The following is a 17,463-nucleotide window of genomic DNA, read 5'->3' as shown; positions in this document are numbered from 1 at the left end:
CTTCTGTAGTAGTTGGTGATGCTTGTTGCTATAACAAACTCCAACACTGTAGAGATTTACTCTCCCATACAATCCAGTATGGCTGCATCCGCTCGGCAGAAGCACACGGTGATTCAGGGACCCAGCTCCTTTCATCTGTGGCTCTGCCATTCCTGGGGCCTCAGAGGCTTTGTTTCTGGCTGGCAGAGGGGAAGGGGATGGTGAAGAAGGCACAGCCATTTCTTTACTGCTTTGCTCTTAACTGCTCACGTTCCATCGGCCACTCATAGTCACGTGGCCCCACGTGTAGTCGTTGTTCAGGTAGTGGCTTCACGGCAACAGCTCTGTACTTAGATGGGGGAGCATATGTTTTGGAAGAAGGTTAGCCACTCTTCCACATCTTCCCTTAGAACTTCTAACTTCTCCCTAATGGTCCAAGTCACCTATCAAATGAAGCCTTTCTCAACGCCCTTACACAGAACTAACTCCTCCAGCCTCTGGGGCCCTTACTGCTCCGTGTGATAACTCTGCTCTAGCACTTCACTGCACCTGCTGCAGACAGCGTACAACAGCTGTTCAGGATGTGTATGTTGAATGCGTACTTCTTTCTTGCAAAGGCAGCCTTTTATGTAGGAAAAATGGCGAGGCCCAAGGTGTGATCTTGACGGATCCCTTTTCCTTCCTGGCCTTCAGTTTCCTTGTCTGTCGTCAGGCAAGACAATGCTCTGATATTCCATGCTGCTCACCCCATATCACAGTAGGGCTTTTCCACTTTGAGTGGGAGCAGAAGACCCTAATATATTACATTGTAGAAGGACTTGGATACTCACATTTTCTAGGCAAAGAAGTGAAGAATTTAGAATTTCTTCTAAGGCTACATTCCTCAGAAGGGAATCAGCCTGTGTAGTTTTCTACAGTGTCATATTCTATGAAAAGGACTCTGCCTTTTGAGTCCAGTGGGTTTCTGAAATGTCTTCAAGTGCGTAATTCATTCGACCAGCACCGCTGGGTGCTGGGGGTGCAGAGATGAGTCAGAGCCAGTCCCGACCCTTGAGGACCTGGACAGCAAGAGAAGAAAGGAATGGTGGTCCCAGCCTCGAGGGGCAGCACGGAAGAGTGGAGAAAGCGTGTGCTCTGGACTCAGGCTCAGGGTTCTGGTTCAGCCCTGCAGCTAGCCAGCTGTGTGGCCAGGGACAGGTAAGTTGGCGCTTAGAGCCAGCGTGCGTCAAGCACTTGGTCCGTGGGACATGCGCGATGGATAGCAGCCTTTGCAGAGTTCTCATCTTTACCGTGAGCTCTGCCTGGCCGCATGCTGGTCTCCTTGGGAGATGTGGCCTCTCATCTCTCCCTCCCCCGGCCATGAGTGCCCATTCACCCTCTGCTGGCTTCTAGAGGGAGTCCTGACCATGTTGCCTGGAGCCTCATCGTGTTCTCCCTCTGTCCGTTGATCCAGCGGATGCTGTTCCTCCTTCATCCTCCCATCTTCCCACCCATAAAAGCCAGCTTCCCACATGACTGGAGAGAAGAGGTTTTGTTTTAGCCATCACTGACAGACACCTTTATAAATGTTCCTCGCATCCCGACCCTTTTTAAGGAGACACAGTCATTGAGCACCTTCTGTGTGCAGCAGCTGGAACCCAGTGTCATCTGTCCTCACCAGAAGCCTGGAGGCTGGCATGGTTTAACCTCATCCTGCACGCTGGGGAAACAGACACGGAGGACTGGAGCTGCATGCCAGTTCCCCAGCCCGGAAGGAGTAGAGCTGGCTGAGAACCGGATCTAGTGGGCTCTGAGCCCATGCTATTGCCACCAATTCCTATAGACTCCCGAGGCTAGAGGCACCAGGGATTCTCGCTGTTTTAATGTACTCATATCTTCAGAGACTATCGATAGGCCTAGGGTTGTTTGCCCCTGAAGTACACATGGGCCCCTGAGTTAGGTGCTGTGAGGTTTTGTGCCCACTCTTTGCTGTCCTCCTGGTCTTTTCATCACCCCTATATTTGTGCAGCTTTCACTTGGGTAAGTTTGATTGAATCCCTATGATTGAATACCTGTGATACACAGGAGCTGTGCTGGGGGTCAGCATTCCACAAATGCACACCTCCATGATCTCATCTAATGACCCCAGACAGAGCAGGGCTTATTATTCTCATTTTGCAGATGGGAAAACAGGCTCAGGACAGATGCCTTTTTTGTCTTTTTCACTGGATTCAGTGGTTCTAAGGTTTTTTCTCCCGGGCAGTTTGTGTGCTGGTTGGTGAGAGATCCCCGGCGCCCTTTCTGGACCATGATCACCCCCTTCCTGGTGATACTCCAGGAGGCTCTTCTGGTCCACAGTGTCTTCCTTGCTTGATGACCATCAGCATTTCCCAAAGTGTGTTCCTTGGAACCCTAGTTCCACAGGATGTTAATAGGTTTTTCATAAAGAAAAAAAAGGGGGAGGAAATGTATGCATGACAGTGGGGTGAGGCTCTGTGATCAATAGGTTTGGCAGACACTGGATTAAAGCCCAGTTACATGATGATTGCTGCAAGACACCTCAGAATCCTTATCACACCACACATGGGGGCGTGTCTCTTCAAGGGGGCCATGTAGCTTGTAGCATTTCCCATACGTTTGATCACAGAATGCTGTTTCATGGCACTCTTGCAAGACTAAGGTTCATTGGACACCATTAGGGAAGCCCTACTTTGACTCGGCAGTGGCAGTCATGAGGCCTCACAGCACCTGGGAGTGGGCCCAAGGGGCCCTCAAGGCCTTCAGCTGGATCAGGGGTCTTTGGTAATTGCTTCTTTTCTTTCCAGCAGCTCTCTGCTTGGCAGTGGGACATCATGGTGAGGGAGTCCCCTGACTGAGAGAACCAGGATCCTGCTCATAGGGCTCTGCATCCAGGGCGTCTCCTGCAGAGTCAGGGACATCATTTCCCAGTGTTGGTGCAGTGTCCTGCCTGGCGAGTGCTGGGTGTCTAAGCCCTGTCCCCCAATGGCCAGGAGAAGGTTCCCATCTCCTTGCTTCAGTGCCAGACCATTACATGGAGGCGGCAAGTTTTGCCAGGAAAACATTTACTTTTTTTTTTTTTTTTTTTTTTGCGGTACGCGGGCCTCTCACTGCTGTGGTCTCTCCTGTTGCCGGAGCACAGGCTCCGGACGCGCAGGCTCAGCGGCCATGGCTCACGGGCGCAGCCGCTCCGCGGCATGTGGGATCCTCCTGGACCGGGGCACGAACCTGTGTCCCCTGCATCGGCAGCCAGACTCTCAACCACTGCGCCACCAGGGAAGCCCAACATTTACTTTTTCATTCACTACATATTTACTGAGCATTTACGCTGTGCCCACCCTGCGCTTGTGCTTTGGATCCAGAGATGAAAAATACTCATCTCTGCCCTCAAAGAATCCACAGTATCTTAGAGGAGACAAGCATGTAAGTCAGACGTAGGGCCCGTAAGGATTCTTACAGTAAAGGCGTGTGCTGGGCCCACGGCTCAGGACGTCGTGGGTGATGTCTCAGGTTCAGCCTGGATGGGCTGCGTTGGAAAGACTGGGTCTGAAAGGGTAAGTAGGCACAGCTGGCAGGTGGGGAAGAGAAAGGGCTCCCCAGATGGGGGGACAGTGTGTGAGAAGGCAGGCGGCATATAACATTTCTGGGTTAAATATTATCGGGGGGTAAGTTAGATACCTGTTATTCCAATTTTTGATTCTTTTCTTTGAAATGCGTAGCAGCAGTCTGTTACCTGGAAGAGCACTGAATCTATAGTCGGTCCTAGCACTGGGTTTTGGCTCAGCCACTTCTTAATGGGTAACATATTTCTAACATTCCTTGAACCTCAGTTTCCCTTTCAGTTACAAGGGGGTAGCACTCCCCAAGGCGCTGAGGAGCAGATGAAGGTGAAAGCCCTTTTCACACCATGTGGAGCTCTGCAGATGGGAGAAATCTCCACGATGCTTGCCTGTTTGAAATACTCTGTTTCTCCCCCGCCCCACCCCGCCTCCCGCTTGCCCTGATGTAGCCAGGGCTGGGTGGGCGAGGCCAGAAGCGGCAGCCTCCAGCCAGAGGTGGCAGCAGTTTAGGTGGCTCTGCTGGTATCGGAGCCCGAGGAAGTGAGGGTTGTTGGTGAATCCCCACCCTCCAGTTGTGGCTGACTCTGGTGTTTGTGTCACTGGGATTCCCAGGAAGGTGGACAGAAAGAAGGGAGGCCTTCCAGCCTGATCACAGGGGCTGATTCAAGGGGCAGAGAGGAAGCAGGAAACCGCTCCAGTTTGCTCTTGCCTCAGAGCTGCCTAAGGACAGTGCCGTGCAGGCCAGTCCCGGGCTAGACAGCTGTGAACATCTACGCTGACCTTCCAAGAAAGCACCTTTTGAGGGCTTGGGACCCTTCCTGGGAAGATTCTGCAGCCCAGACTGAAGGTGTGAAGCACCATCTGTGCTTTGTTCAGGCAAGGTGATCATGTCTCATTAACCAACAGATCCTGTTCAGCATGTAAGGAGACCTGATGCTTTCCCTGACAAAGTCGATACCAAATTCTGAAGGACTGGCCAGGGACTGAATCTCCTTCCTGGGGGAGGTGGGTGGTGAGTCCCCTCTTCAGCTTCCTTCCTAAGGTGGGGACCACCCAGGGCCCCTCCTCAGGGCCCTCCCTACCCAGTGGGTTGAGCCAGCCCCCATGAGTCTTAGTTCCTGTTGGAGCTGCCTCCCTAGGGCTCATAGACACAGGGCATGGCCATCCTCTTCCAGGAGACCTCGTTCCCACTGTCCAGGTGGCTGGGGTAGGGTTTGGCCTCAGCAGGGCCACTGGATCCTTTGATAAGAGACCAAGGTGCTGTTTTGTTTCAGCTCTACTGTGTTTCCATGTTCCTTACCATCCAACACTTCTTTTTGTTACTATTTTATTGTTTTTCCATACAGGAATTTGATTCTTTGAAGGATTTTTGTTTGCCAAATGTATATTAAATAATGGTGAGTTTGTCTTCTCACTTTGTTTTTGCTCATCGAAGGTATAAAATGCTGCTCAGATTTCTTCCAATGAGAACTGTTATGGAGCAAGTGCCTATGGTGTGCTGGGCGCTTCCGTTGCCTCACCTCCTTCATGATAATCTTGTGAGGCAGCCTTAAAATCCCCTTTCTACCAATTTGGTGAGTGTGGCACACAGATATCAACCTCACCAAGGTCACCTTGTAACAGGCGATGGTCGATTTGAATGCAGGCCTCACCTGTCAGGTCTCTCCATGCTGTCTTGCTGCCTTTCAGCACAGAGAGAAATGTTGAATTGGGATAAGCCCAGCCAACACAAAACAAATAAAACCTTGTTAGTCTGTATGGCTTGTTCACAATTTTTTTTTTTTTTTGGTGGGGAGGTGTTTATGAAATACTATAATACTATACATATATGGCTTGGAGATTCTCTTTGTTTCTGCTGAGAGTCTTTACAAGTCTGGGGCTCCCTCATCTCCACCTCTTCTGCTCTCAGTGTCTCATGTTGGCTGTGCTCAGCCCTATAGAGCATTCAGGAAGCAGAAGGTAGCATGGGTCCCAGGCCCAAAACAGGTGGAATGAGGCCAAGGTCTATGGGGAGCAAAGATACTGGGGAGACCATGGACGTAGGGCCAGCACTCCATGAGGAAGAACATTCCAGGGACCAGGGCTACCTAGAAGGGAGAACATCCCCCAGATGAGCCCCAGAGGCTGGTCAAGCCCAGGGCAGCTGGAGAGGGGAACTCAGACTTTAGATGAAGATTGGACCAGGCAAGTGTTCCCAAATGACCCAATGGTGGAGGTGACAGGAGAAAAACAAGTACAAGGCAATGAGTTTACCTGACACTAAATATACTCATTTTATGGGGTTGGCCTTGATCCTGACACAAATCCCTATTACTTTGAAGGGAGAGGGTGGTGGTAGTGGTGGTTTTAGTTTCATGGATGTGTGAAATCCAAAAGTCTGAGAAACATTGCTCTAGGTCACTTTTGAGGTCCTTTCCAGCCTCCTGAGTCTGTGAAAATCTATAAAAAGAAGGGGGAGTGGTTCCTCAGTAAGTTAAACATCGAACTACCATATGACCCAGCAACTCTACTCCTAGGTAATATACCCAAAAGAATTGAAAATAGGTATTCAAATAAAAACTTGTATGCAGATATTCATAGCAGCACAATTCACAACAGCCACAGGTGGTAATAATCCAGATGGCCATCAACAGATGAATGGATAAACAAAATTTGGGATTATCCACACAGCGGGATATTGTTCAGCCATGGAAGTAGCGATCCACACTACAACATGGATGAAACTTGAAAACATTGTGCTAAGTGAAAGAAGCCAGACACAAAAGACCACGTATTATGTGATTCCATTTATATGAAATGTACAGAATAGGCCAATCCATAGGGATGGAAAGCTGAGATTTGGGGATTGAGGAAATGGGGAGCCATGCTTAATGGGTAGGCGATTTCCTTTTGGGGTCATGAAAAACTTCTGGAACTAGATAATGGTGATGGTGGTACAACATTGTGGATGTGCTTAATGCCAGGCCACACTTTAAAATGGGTAAAATGGTAAGTTTTATATATTTTTTGCTATAATTTTAAAAGAAGGAAGAAAAGGGGAGCTCAAGACCTGGCTGGTCTTCCACCCTTTTGTCAGTGTTCACCTTCTCCACCTTGTCCTTCAAGGTGAAGGATACATCACCATTGTAGGGTCTTGCTCTCCCTCCCCCCTCCCCCCGACACGTGTATGTACACACACCTTTCTGTCCCCTTCATCAGAGGGGTCTAGATGGGCTGCCAGTCTCAACCAGAGCCCCACACAGAAAATGCTCAGGAATGAGGTGGGGCCACCCTTGTCCTGGCTCTGCGGGAGGCAAGCCCCTTAGGAAGGTGGGAACGCTCCCTGAGGCACCACGTGCTCCCGGCCCTCCAGCTACTCCTCTGGCTTTCATTTCCTCTCTCCACGGCGCTGGGGGCTTCTCCACTTCACTTGCCCGAAGCTCTTTCAACAGAATAATTGTCTTCAATTTTCTCACAATACGAAACACTCCCTTTGGGTCACAGACGAGGGTTTTCAGAAGCGCTTCCGCGTTGGCCTCGACACTCGCTCCACCGAGGGTGGGGCCCCAGCCCCATCGACGCCCACTTCCGCCCACTTCTCCCACCAGCCCCTGCGCTTCCGGTGAGACGGCCGCAGCCTTCCTCCGCCCAGTCCCGCTTTCCCTGCCGTGCCACAGGTGTCCCTCCCGAGACCAGTGCCTAAACCACGTGCTGCAGGCAGTGGCCACGCACAGCCTGCTCCTGGGGAACCCGGCCTGTGAGCCAGCGCTTTGTTAAGTTTAAGGCTGTGCGTGTGTGGAGAGGAACTTCAGCCATAAAGAAGGACCTAGAATTGGAGACTTCACACTAATGTTCCCTCAGGTTCTGTAGCTTGACTTCATCCATGAGGGGACCTCAGGGCAAACTGATTTTACTAACTCCTCATGAGGGACAGTGGCCGAGAGCCTGAGTCAGACAGAATCCTCCGAGGGAATGTCCGTCAGGCCACCTGGAGCCGCAGGCTCGCGGGGAGGCCGTGTGCATGGTGACAGCTTCCTCAGGTAAGCGAACTCTGTTTCTCGCCATCGCACGGAGCGAGGGTTGACGCACTCATTCAGCAGACAGCCGCTGATGGGGCACTGGGGATGCCCAGAGGGCAAATCAAAGCCCCTGCCTTTGTGGAGCTTATGATCCACTGGGGTGATAACAATCCTGGCTCCCAGGGCAGGACAAGGGTTAACTGAGATAATGCGAGTCAAGGATAAGTGTCTTGGGGCATCAGCCGATTCTAATTGCTCATTCCCTCTCCCCGTTCCTTGAGAGTCAGGGCCACATGAGCTCTTCCTCACCAGCTGCAATGCAGGGGGACGTTGTGCTCTGCTGGGGCCGCAACTCATTAATGCAGCCGTGTTAATGAACCCTGAGCTGGTAGCAGTTAGAGGAGCTAGGTTATGGACCTAAGACAGGGCCAGGGATGCACCGGCCAAATGAAAGAATGACGGAAGATATTTGTTTATTGCATAGCAATGAATTTAACACACGTAACTCAGTTTACAACCCACAATTGTATAAGGAAGAATTTAGAGCAAAGAAAGAATTGGAGAAAAAAAGCACAAGATGCAGACTGTGTTCTTTAGACCTGTGGAATAGCTGTCTCTACTTTGATCCACTTAGCATTCTTGGATCACGTTTTTTTTTTTTTACTTAAAAGTTTTATTTTTAAACAATTGTACAAGTCATTATCAGTGAGTATAATTTGATATACATAATGTAACACACTGATGTTTTTACATCTCTTGAGCTTTAAGATCAGATATAGCTTTCCCCAGAGTCCTGTGGGGGTTCCAGGATGCACAGAGCCTGGGACTGTGGCCCTAAGGAGCCCTTGCCTGGCAGAAATTTCCCACCCGGAAAAACCCTCCCTGCTGACATTTCCAGTGGGCTTTCCAAGTTTCTTGAACTTTCAACTAAGCTTATAACCGGAGGCCTATGGGCATTGCACTCTGCTTTATTTGTTTGTTTGTTTGTTTATTTGAAGTACAGTTGATTTACAATATTATATTATTTTCTGTGTACAGCAAATTGATTCAGTTATTCTTTTTCATATTCTTTTTCTGTTATAGTTTATTACAAGATATTGAATATAGTCCCCTGTGCTATACAGTAGGACCTTGTTGTTTATCTGTTTTATATATAGTAATTTGTATCTGCTAATCCCAAACTCCTAATTTATCCCTCCTTCCCCCTTTCCTCTTTGGTAACCATAAGTTTCTATGTCTGTGAGTCTGTTTTTTAAATAAGTTCATTTGTATCATATTTTAGATTCCACATATAATGAGTATCATATGGTATTTGTCTTTGGTTTCCTTCACTTAGTATGATAATCTCTAGGCCCATTTGCTGGAAATGGCATTATTTCATTCTTTTTTATGGCTGTGTAGTATTCCATTGTGTATATATATACCACATCTTCTTTATCCATTCATCTGTTGATGGACATTTAGGTTGCTTCCATGTCTTGGCTATTGTAAATAGTGCTGATATGAGCATAGGGATGCATGTATCTTTTTGAATTAGAGTTTTCATCTTTTCTGGATATATGCCCAGGAATAGGATTGATGGATCATGTGGTAGCTCTATTTTCAGTTTTTTAAGGAACCTCCATACTGTTTTCCATAGTGGCTGCACCAATTTACATTACAGTGTCAGAGGGTTCCCTTTTCTCCACATTCTCTCCAGCATTTATTGTTTGTAGACTTTTTAATGATGGCCATTCTCACCAGTGTGAGGTGATACCTCATTGTAGTTTTGATTTGCATTTCTCTAATGATTAGCAATGTTGAGCATCTTTTCATGTGCCTACCAGCCATCTATATGTCTTCTTTGGAGAAATGTCTGTTTAGATCTTCTGCTCATTTTTTGATTGGGTTTTTTTGTTATTCAGTTGTATGAGCTGTTTGTATATTTTGGAAATTAAGCCCTTGTTGGTCATATCATTTGCAAATATTTTCTCCCAGTCTTTAGATTGTCTTTTTGTTTTGTTTATAGTTTCCTTTGCTGTGCAAAAGCTTATAAGTTTGGTTAGATCCCATTTGTTTATTTTTGCTTTTATTTCTATTGCCTCGGGAGACTGATGTAAGAAAACATTGCTACGATTTACGTCAGAGAGTGTTTTGCCAGTGTTCTCTTCTAGGATTTTCATGGGGTCATGTCTTATATTTCAGTCTTTAAGCCATTTTGAGTTTATTTTTGTGTATGGTGTGAGGGAGTATTCTAACTTCATTGGTTTACATGCGGCTGTCCAGCTTTCCCCCACCAGTTGCTAAAGAGACTGTCTTTTATCCATTGTATATTCTTGTCTCCTTTGTCAGAGTTTAATTGACTGTAGGTGTGTGGGTTTATTTCTGGGCTCTCTGTTCTGTTCCATTGATCCGTATGTCTGTTTTTGTGCCAATACCACACTGTTTTGATTACTGTAGCTTTGTAGTATTGTGTGAAGTCTGGGAGCATTATGCCTCCAACTTTGTTCTTTTTCCTCAAGATTGCTTTGGCAATTCTGGGTCTTTTATGGTTCCATATAAATTTTAGGATTATTTGTTCTAGCTCTGTAAAAAATGTCATGGATAATTTGATAGAGATCACATTAAATCTGTAGATTGCTTTGGATAATAAGGCCATTTTAACAATATTAATTCTTCCAATACAAAAGCATGGGATAACTTTCCATTTCTTTGAATTGTCTTCAGTTTCCTTTATCAATGTTTTATAGTTCTCAGCATAAAGGTCTTTTACCTCCTTGGTCAGGTTTATTCCTAAGTATTTTTTTAATGCAATTTTAAAAGGGATTTTTTTTTTTTTTTTTACTTTCCCTTTCTGATATTTCATTGTTAGTGTAAAGAAATGCAACAGATTTCTGTGTGTTAATCTTGTTTCCTGCTACCTTACTGAATTCGTTTATCAGTTCTAATAGTTTTTGTGTGAAGTCTTTAGGGTTTTCTAAATATAGTATCATGTCATCTGCATATAGTGACAATTTTACTTCTTCCCTACCAATTTGAATACCTTTTATTTATTTTTCTTGTCTATTTGCTCTGACTAGGACTTCCAATACTGTGTTGAATAGAAGAGGTAAGAGTGGGAATCCTTGTCTTGTTCCAGATTTTAGCAGGAAATCTTTCAGCTTTTCACCATTGAGTATTTTATTTTATTTTATTAAAAAATTTTCTTTGTAAAGATTTTTTTTGATGTGGACCATTTTTAAAGTCTTTATTGAATTTGTTACAATATTGCTTCTGTTTTATGTTTTGGTTTTTTGGCTGCGAGGCACATGGGGTCTTAGCGCCCCAATCAGGGATTGAACCTACACCCCCTGCACTGGAAGGCAAAGTCTTAACCACTGGACTGCCAGGGAAGTCCCACCGTTGAATATTATATTGGCTGTGGGTTTATCATAAATAGCTTTTTTTATGTTGAGATATGTTCCCTCTATAACCACTTTGGTAAGAGTGTTTGTCATGAATGGATGTTGAATTTTATCAAATGCTTTTTCTGCATCTATTGAGATGATCTTGTGGTTTTTGTCTTTTTTGTTGATGCAGTGTATCACATTGATTGATTTGCATATGTTGAACCATCCTTGTGACTCTGGGATGAATCCAACTTGATTGTGGTGTATGTTCTTTTTTATGTGTTGTTGGATTCAGTTTGCTAATATTTTGTTGAGAATTTTGCATCTATATTCACCAAAGATATTGGCCTATAATTTTCTTTTTTGGAAGTGTTTTTGTCTGGTTTGGGTATCAGGGTGATGGTGGCTTCATAGAATGAATTTGGGAGTGTTCCCTCCTCTTCAGTTTTTTGGAAGAGTTTGAGAAAGATCAGTGTAAGTTCTTTGGTATAAGAAGAAAACATATATCCAGGTACAGGAAGCACAGAGATGAAACAAGTGAACCCAAACAGACCTACACCAAGACATATTATAATTAAAATGACAAAAGTTAAAGATAAAGAGAGAATTCTAAAGGCAGCAAGAGAAAAACAAAGAGTTAATTACAAGGGAACCCCCATAAGGCTGTCAGCTGATTTCTCTACAGAAATATTGCAGGCCAGAAGGGAGTGGCAAGATATATTCAAAGTCCTGAAAGGGAAAAACCTGCAGCCTAGGATACTCTACCCAGCAAGATTATCACTTAGAATAGAAGGAGAGATAAAGAATTTCTCAGACAAGTAAAAATTAAAAGAATACAGCAATACTAAACCTATCCTAAAAGAAATCTTGAAAGGTCTTCTCTAAATAGAAAAGAAGAAAGAATCTATAGGGAAGAAAAAAATCACAATTGGAAAGTAAATCACTTAAATAAACCAGTATATAGATTAAAATTTTTTTTTAATTTGTGAAAATTCTGATAACTACAATGGACAGCAAAAGGATGAACATGAAGATGTAAAAGAGGACATCAAACTCATAAAATGTGGGGGAGGGGAGTATGAAAATGCAGGGTTTTTTTTTTTTTTAAGAATGTGTTTGAGCCTATATGACTACCAATCTAAAACAAGTAGCTATAGTAATGGGTTAACATACTTGAAAAACAGGGTAACCACAAATCAAAAGCACAATAGGCTCACAAAAACCAAAAAGAAGAGAACTCAAGCATAATACAAAAGAAAACCATCAATCCACAAAAGGAAAAGCAAAAAGAAAAAGAAAGGAACAGAGAAGAAATACAAAATCAAATGAAAAACAAGGTTTAAAATGGCAATAAATGTATATCTATTGGGACTTCCCTGGTGGTCCAGTGGCTAAAACTCTGCACTCCCAGTGCAGGGGGCCTGGGCTCGATCCCTGGTCAGGGAACTAGATCCCACATACTGCAACTAAGAGTTTGTGTGCCACAACTAAAGATCCTACATGCTGCAACTAAAAAAGATCCCACATGCCGCAACTAAAGTTCCCACATGCAGCAATGAAGATCCCCCATGCAGCAAGGAAGACCCCACATGCTGCAACTAAGACCCAGTGCAGCCAAATAAATAAATAAATACTTTTAAAAAATAATTAAAAAAATATGTATCAATAATTACCTTAAATATCAATGGGCTAAATGCTTCAATCAAAAGACATAGGAATGGCAGATTGGATAACAAAACAAGAGCCTACAATATGCTGCCTACAGGAGACCCACTTTAGGACAAAGGACACCAATAGGATGAAAGTGAGAAGGTGGAAAAAGATATATCATGCAAATGGAAATGATAAGAAAGTGGGAGTAGCAATATTCACATCACACAGAATAGACTTTCAAACAAAGGCCATAAAGAAAGATAAATAAGGATATTATATAATGATAAAAGGATCAATATGAGAAGATGATCAACACTTATTAACATACATGTGCCCAATATAGGAGCACCTAAATACATAAAACAAATACTAACAGACATAAAGGGAGGAATACAATAATAGTGGGAGTCTTTAACACCCCACTGACATCAATGGAAAGATCTTCCAGACAGAAAATCAATAAGGCGACAGAGATTCTGAATGACACAGTAGAACTGTTAGACTTAATTGATATTTTCAGGACATTACATCCAAAAAAGAATACACATTCTTTTCAAGTACACATGGAACATTCTCTAAGATAAACCACATACTAGGACACAAAACAAGCCTCAACAAATTTAGGAGGATAGAAATTATTTCAAGCATCTTTTCTGACCACAGCAGCATGAAACTATAAATGAACCACAGAAAGAGAAATGAGGGAAAAATGGTTACATGGAGACTAAACAACACGCTATTAAAAAACCAATGAGTCAACAATGAAATCAAAGAGGAAGTTTAAAAATACCTTGAGACAAATGACAATGAAAGTACAACCTTACAGAATCTATGGGATGCAGCAAAAGCAGTCCTAAGAGGGAAGTTCATAGTGATACAGGCCTTCCTCAAAAAACAAGAAAAATCTCAAATAAACCTAACCTACCACTTAAAAGAATTGGAAAAAGAAGAACAAACAAAACCTAAAATCAGTAGAATGAAAGAAATAATAAAGATCAGAGAGGAAATAAATAAAATATAGATTTAAAATAATGGAAAAAAATTAATAAAACCAAGAGCTGGTTTTTTTGAAAGGGTAAACAAAATTGACAAACCTCTGGCCAGGCTCACCAAGAAAAAAAGAGAGGACCCAAATAAACAAAATAAGAAATGAAAGAGGAGAAATAACAGCCAATACTGCAGAAATACAAAAAACCCTAAGAGAATACTATGAACAAGTATATGCCAACAAATTGGACAACCTAGAAGAAATGGACAAGTTTCTAAAAACATACAGCCCACCAGAACTTAATCAAGAAGAAATAGATAATCTGAACAGACCAATCAGTAGAAGTGAAATTGAATCTGTAAACAAAAGTCCAGGACTGGATGGCTTCACTGGGCACTCTGCATTATTGATTGTTAATAACACTTGAATGGTGGTTTCCTCGCTATAGCCTTGGTTTTCAAAGAGTGATCCATGGACCAGGAGCTTTGGCATCCCCTGGGCACTTGTAAGAAATGCCTTCCTGAGCCAAAATCTGCATCTTCACAAGGTCCCCAGCAGATGCATATGCACACTGCAGTGTGAGAGAGGGTCCCTCCAAGGCACCTTCTGTGCACTAGTCTCATCACACGTGACATCCATATGAGCACCGTGATGCTGTCACCTCTTACACAGAGGGGGAAACAGGAACCAACAAGCAAAATGACCCACCCAAGGTCACAAGATGGTTAAAGTAGAACTGAGACTCACCCAGGCTTGTCAGCAAACATTTACTCTGGTATTACACACATGCTAATTCAATCCTCCCATCCATCTAGAGGCACCACTATTACTACCCATTTTACAGATGAGGAAAGAGGCACAGAGAAGTTAAGCAACTTTCCTAAGGATTTCACACCTTGGTCTAGACCCATATATATGTATGGAATTGACCACTTAGGAATCCTAAGTGAGTAGTTGATCTGCCAGGCAGGGCACAGTGGAACAGTGGACCCCACATGAGGTCCAAAGTCATAAAACCTGGGTTTGAGTCCTACTGACACCGCTGAGGGCCGAGAGGGCAGATTGCCTCATCTCTGAGGCTTTGGTTTTCCCATCTGTGAAATGGAAGAGATAGCAAATGCTACCTGGCAAGGCTGTGGTGAGGAGTAAATGAGGTACTAAATGCTGGGGTGTGTTGTAAACTGTAAAGTGCCATGCACATGCTAGTTAGTGGCTTTATTCTCCAGGGCCCCTGGCACAATGGTGGAAGAGGAAGAAGCTCAGAGAATGGGAAAGTTGCAGTAGGTGGAACTTCGGGGTTGTCATGGGAACCAAAGCTCTGAGGCTGATCAAGGCAGGAAATACCATCTGGTTTTAAACACCAAAAAGCCTCGACTCACACTGGACTTATTTCTGTAAGCAGCAGAATTAACATCATCCTATAGCAGCAACGTCACTCAGAGCAATCTGGAGATTGTCTTTCCCCTGATTTCCCTGGTCAGATCTGGACAAGACACCTCAGGAACTCGTTATGCATCAGCTGTCACTTCCCGAATAATGTGGACAAGTCACTTAGTAAATCTGAGTCTAAATGGAAATATAACATAGCTGGGAGACACCCTCCCACCTCCTGCCAAGCTTTGCAAGCACATAGGGAAAGCTGGAGGTAGTGTCCAGGGACAGCAGGGGGAGGCTTGGGACCCCAGTCACAGCTGATGCTGGAAGGGCGTTTAGAGAGCATCTTGTCTTTTTTCCTCCAAATTACTGGTGATGAAACAGGCCCAGAATGGGATGATACCTGCCCAAAGTCACACAGAAAATCAATGACAAAACTGAAATTTGCACCTAAATCTCTCAATTCAAAGTCACTGTTTTCCCACTTCACCAATTGCATCTTCCTTTGATATTTGTTCCAGCATCATAGTGCCACTCCCTGGGAAACATTAGGCTTGGGATTTCTCTGGTTCCCCACTGATTCTGTGAGATGATGAACAGAACGTTTCTTTTGTTTTGTTTCTTGCGTCCTACACCTCCCAGGGATTCGATACAGGAAGCCATCATTTCTTTGTTATTTTCTTGGGAGAAACAAGGTTTCTGTAAACCACATGAGCTCAAATGAATCACGACAAAATTTTAAAAACAAGAGGGCTGAAGCTTTGAGTTTTCAAAATCTATAGGAATATCCCAGTTTCACTGCAGCCCCCAAATCCAGCAAAAGTCTCCTGCGGATGAGGGCTTTTTCTTGGGGGCTGCTAGGAAACATTTGAGCAGAGAACAGTACTGGGAATGCAGGCCCAGGGTGGCTGCTGCCAGCTGGCTTGCCCTTTCTGAGCCTGTTTTTCCCATGTGCGCCATAAAGCAGGTTTGATGTGACTTTCCAGCTCTGACATTCTGTGACTTGATAACCATTTTCTAAGAAAGGAAAGAAGATCCAGTGCTCCTGGAGCTCTGTCACCCTGATGCCTTGTTCATCAGCTGCCAGGTACCTGAGTTGAAAGGCATCAGCACTGGCCCTTCAGCTTCTTTCTGGTTAGGTCCTAGGAATTTCCTGTGAATGAGGTTTTGAGGGAAACACTGTACAGTCTCAAAGGAAGGAGGCTGCTGTCCCCAGTCAAGGCTCCAGGACCTATAGCCTAACCTGGCAGGTGACACCAAGGGTAGCAATGCCAGAGCACATGCCCATGGTTGTGTTTACCCCCAACTCACCCCTCCACACCCTCAGACACCCAGGTTCTGTCCTGAAATTTCTTGATCCTATGTCCCACCATGGGTTTATGGACAGCTTCATCTCCTGGGAGTAGAGTGGGAGAAGCCTCACTCTTGGGGGATGCCCCTGGCCATTTCTGGGTCCTGTTGTGTTCATTGGAAGCTGCATCTCCTGGGGTTCTCACTCACTTCTGCCCCTTGGGGTAGGTGAGTGTTCTCATCTTTTTTTCCACTTAATTGGAGCCGGGACCCCCCCCAAGCCGTAGCAGCTGGGTTTGGGGATCCCTGGGGCTCCCAGGGCTGCAAGAGTGCCCAAGCTGGCAGAGGAAAGACCTGGACAGCACCATCTGCAATTTGTTTCCAACCTGGTTCCCAGGGCAGGAGGATGGGGACTGTGGTTCTGTCACATTTCCCAGGAATTAGTGTTTCAGTCTGAAAGAACTGGAGAAATACCAAATGCTAGTCTCCACACCAAATAGCTCCACGTTTCCAGTCCACCTAAGGGCAGGGGCAGAGCAATCCTAGCTGTTTGACCCTTGGGAGGTGAATCTCTTTGAACCTCTGAATCTTTCAGTGTTCCCAGCTATAAAATGGAAATAATAAATTTCCTGTGGTGGTTGTGAGAATTAAATAAGAAAGAGTAACCCCAGTGCCTAGGTGTTTAAAAAAATCTATAAAAGTCGCAAAGCACCTCCATTCTCTGATTGACAGTTCTTAGGAAAGGGATACACAGTAAGTCTCATTTTCCAGGTCAGGCGAAACCACTGCTCAAAGAAGTGTGGTGACTTGTGAAAAATCACAAATCAGCTGCATGTTAGACTGGGGTCTGTTAAACATCTAAGTCCAAAGCTCTTTTTGTCTCACCACGACCATGAAATATATCACTTTCTAAACCCTGTAAAGAAATTGTGGGAGTGAAAATGAACTTGGGACATGTATATTTCCTTGAGACATGACACCTGAGGAAAGTGAGAACTGAGAAATGCCAACTTTCAACTTTTTATTTACTTCCTTTTCTTGCCATTTCTTGAGAGGGACCTGGTTTGGAAACCAGTTTTATTACATGCAACTTTCCATCATATTCTGCCTTGCTATTTCCAACTTTGGTGTTGTTTGTGAAGACAATGTCTAGTTATGTTCTCTGGGAAGTTAACACCCCAGAAAACAAAAGCTTCTTTAGAGGTGAACACTCAGCCTGGGGAACAGAGCAGAGACTCTCCCTGAGGCAATAGCTC

The 17,463-nt window shown here is 44.6% G+C and overlaps 1 protein-coding gene across 2 annotated transcripts in view; it reads left to right on the top strand.

Annotated features, from left to right (window-relative positions):
* The window catches only part of ANKS6 (ankyrin repeat and sterile alpha motif domain containing 6), a 58,582-nt gene extending 53,303 nt beyond the window's left edge, over positions 1-5,279 (top strand). For both annotated transcript variants that reach the window (XM_029203151.1, XM_029203152.1), the window contains exon 16: positions 3,807-5,279. In XM_029203151.1, coding sequence (XP_029058984.1) covers positions 3,807-3,832 — 26 coding nt within the window. In that variant the 3' untranslated portion in view covers positions 3,833-5,279. The remainder of the gene's footprint in view (positions 1-3,806) is intronic.
* Positions 5,280-17,463: the final 12,184 nt, after the last annotated feature.

This window comes from Monodon monoceros, unplaced genomic scaffold (assembly GCF_005190385.1).
Source record: "Monodon monoceros isolate NGI ecotype Baffin Bay Population unplaced genomic scaffold, NGI_Narwhal_1 Super_Scaffold_5, whole genome shotgun sequence".
NCBI classification, from domain to species: domain Eukaryota; kingdom Metazoa; phylum Chordata; class Mammalia; order Artiodactyla; family Monodontidae; genus Monodon; species Monodon monoceros.
This window is presented reverse-complemented; position numbering and strand designations above follow the sequence as displayed.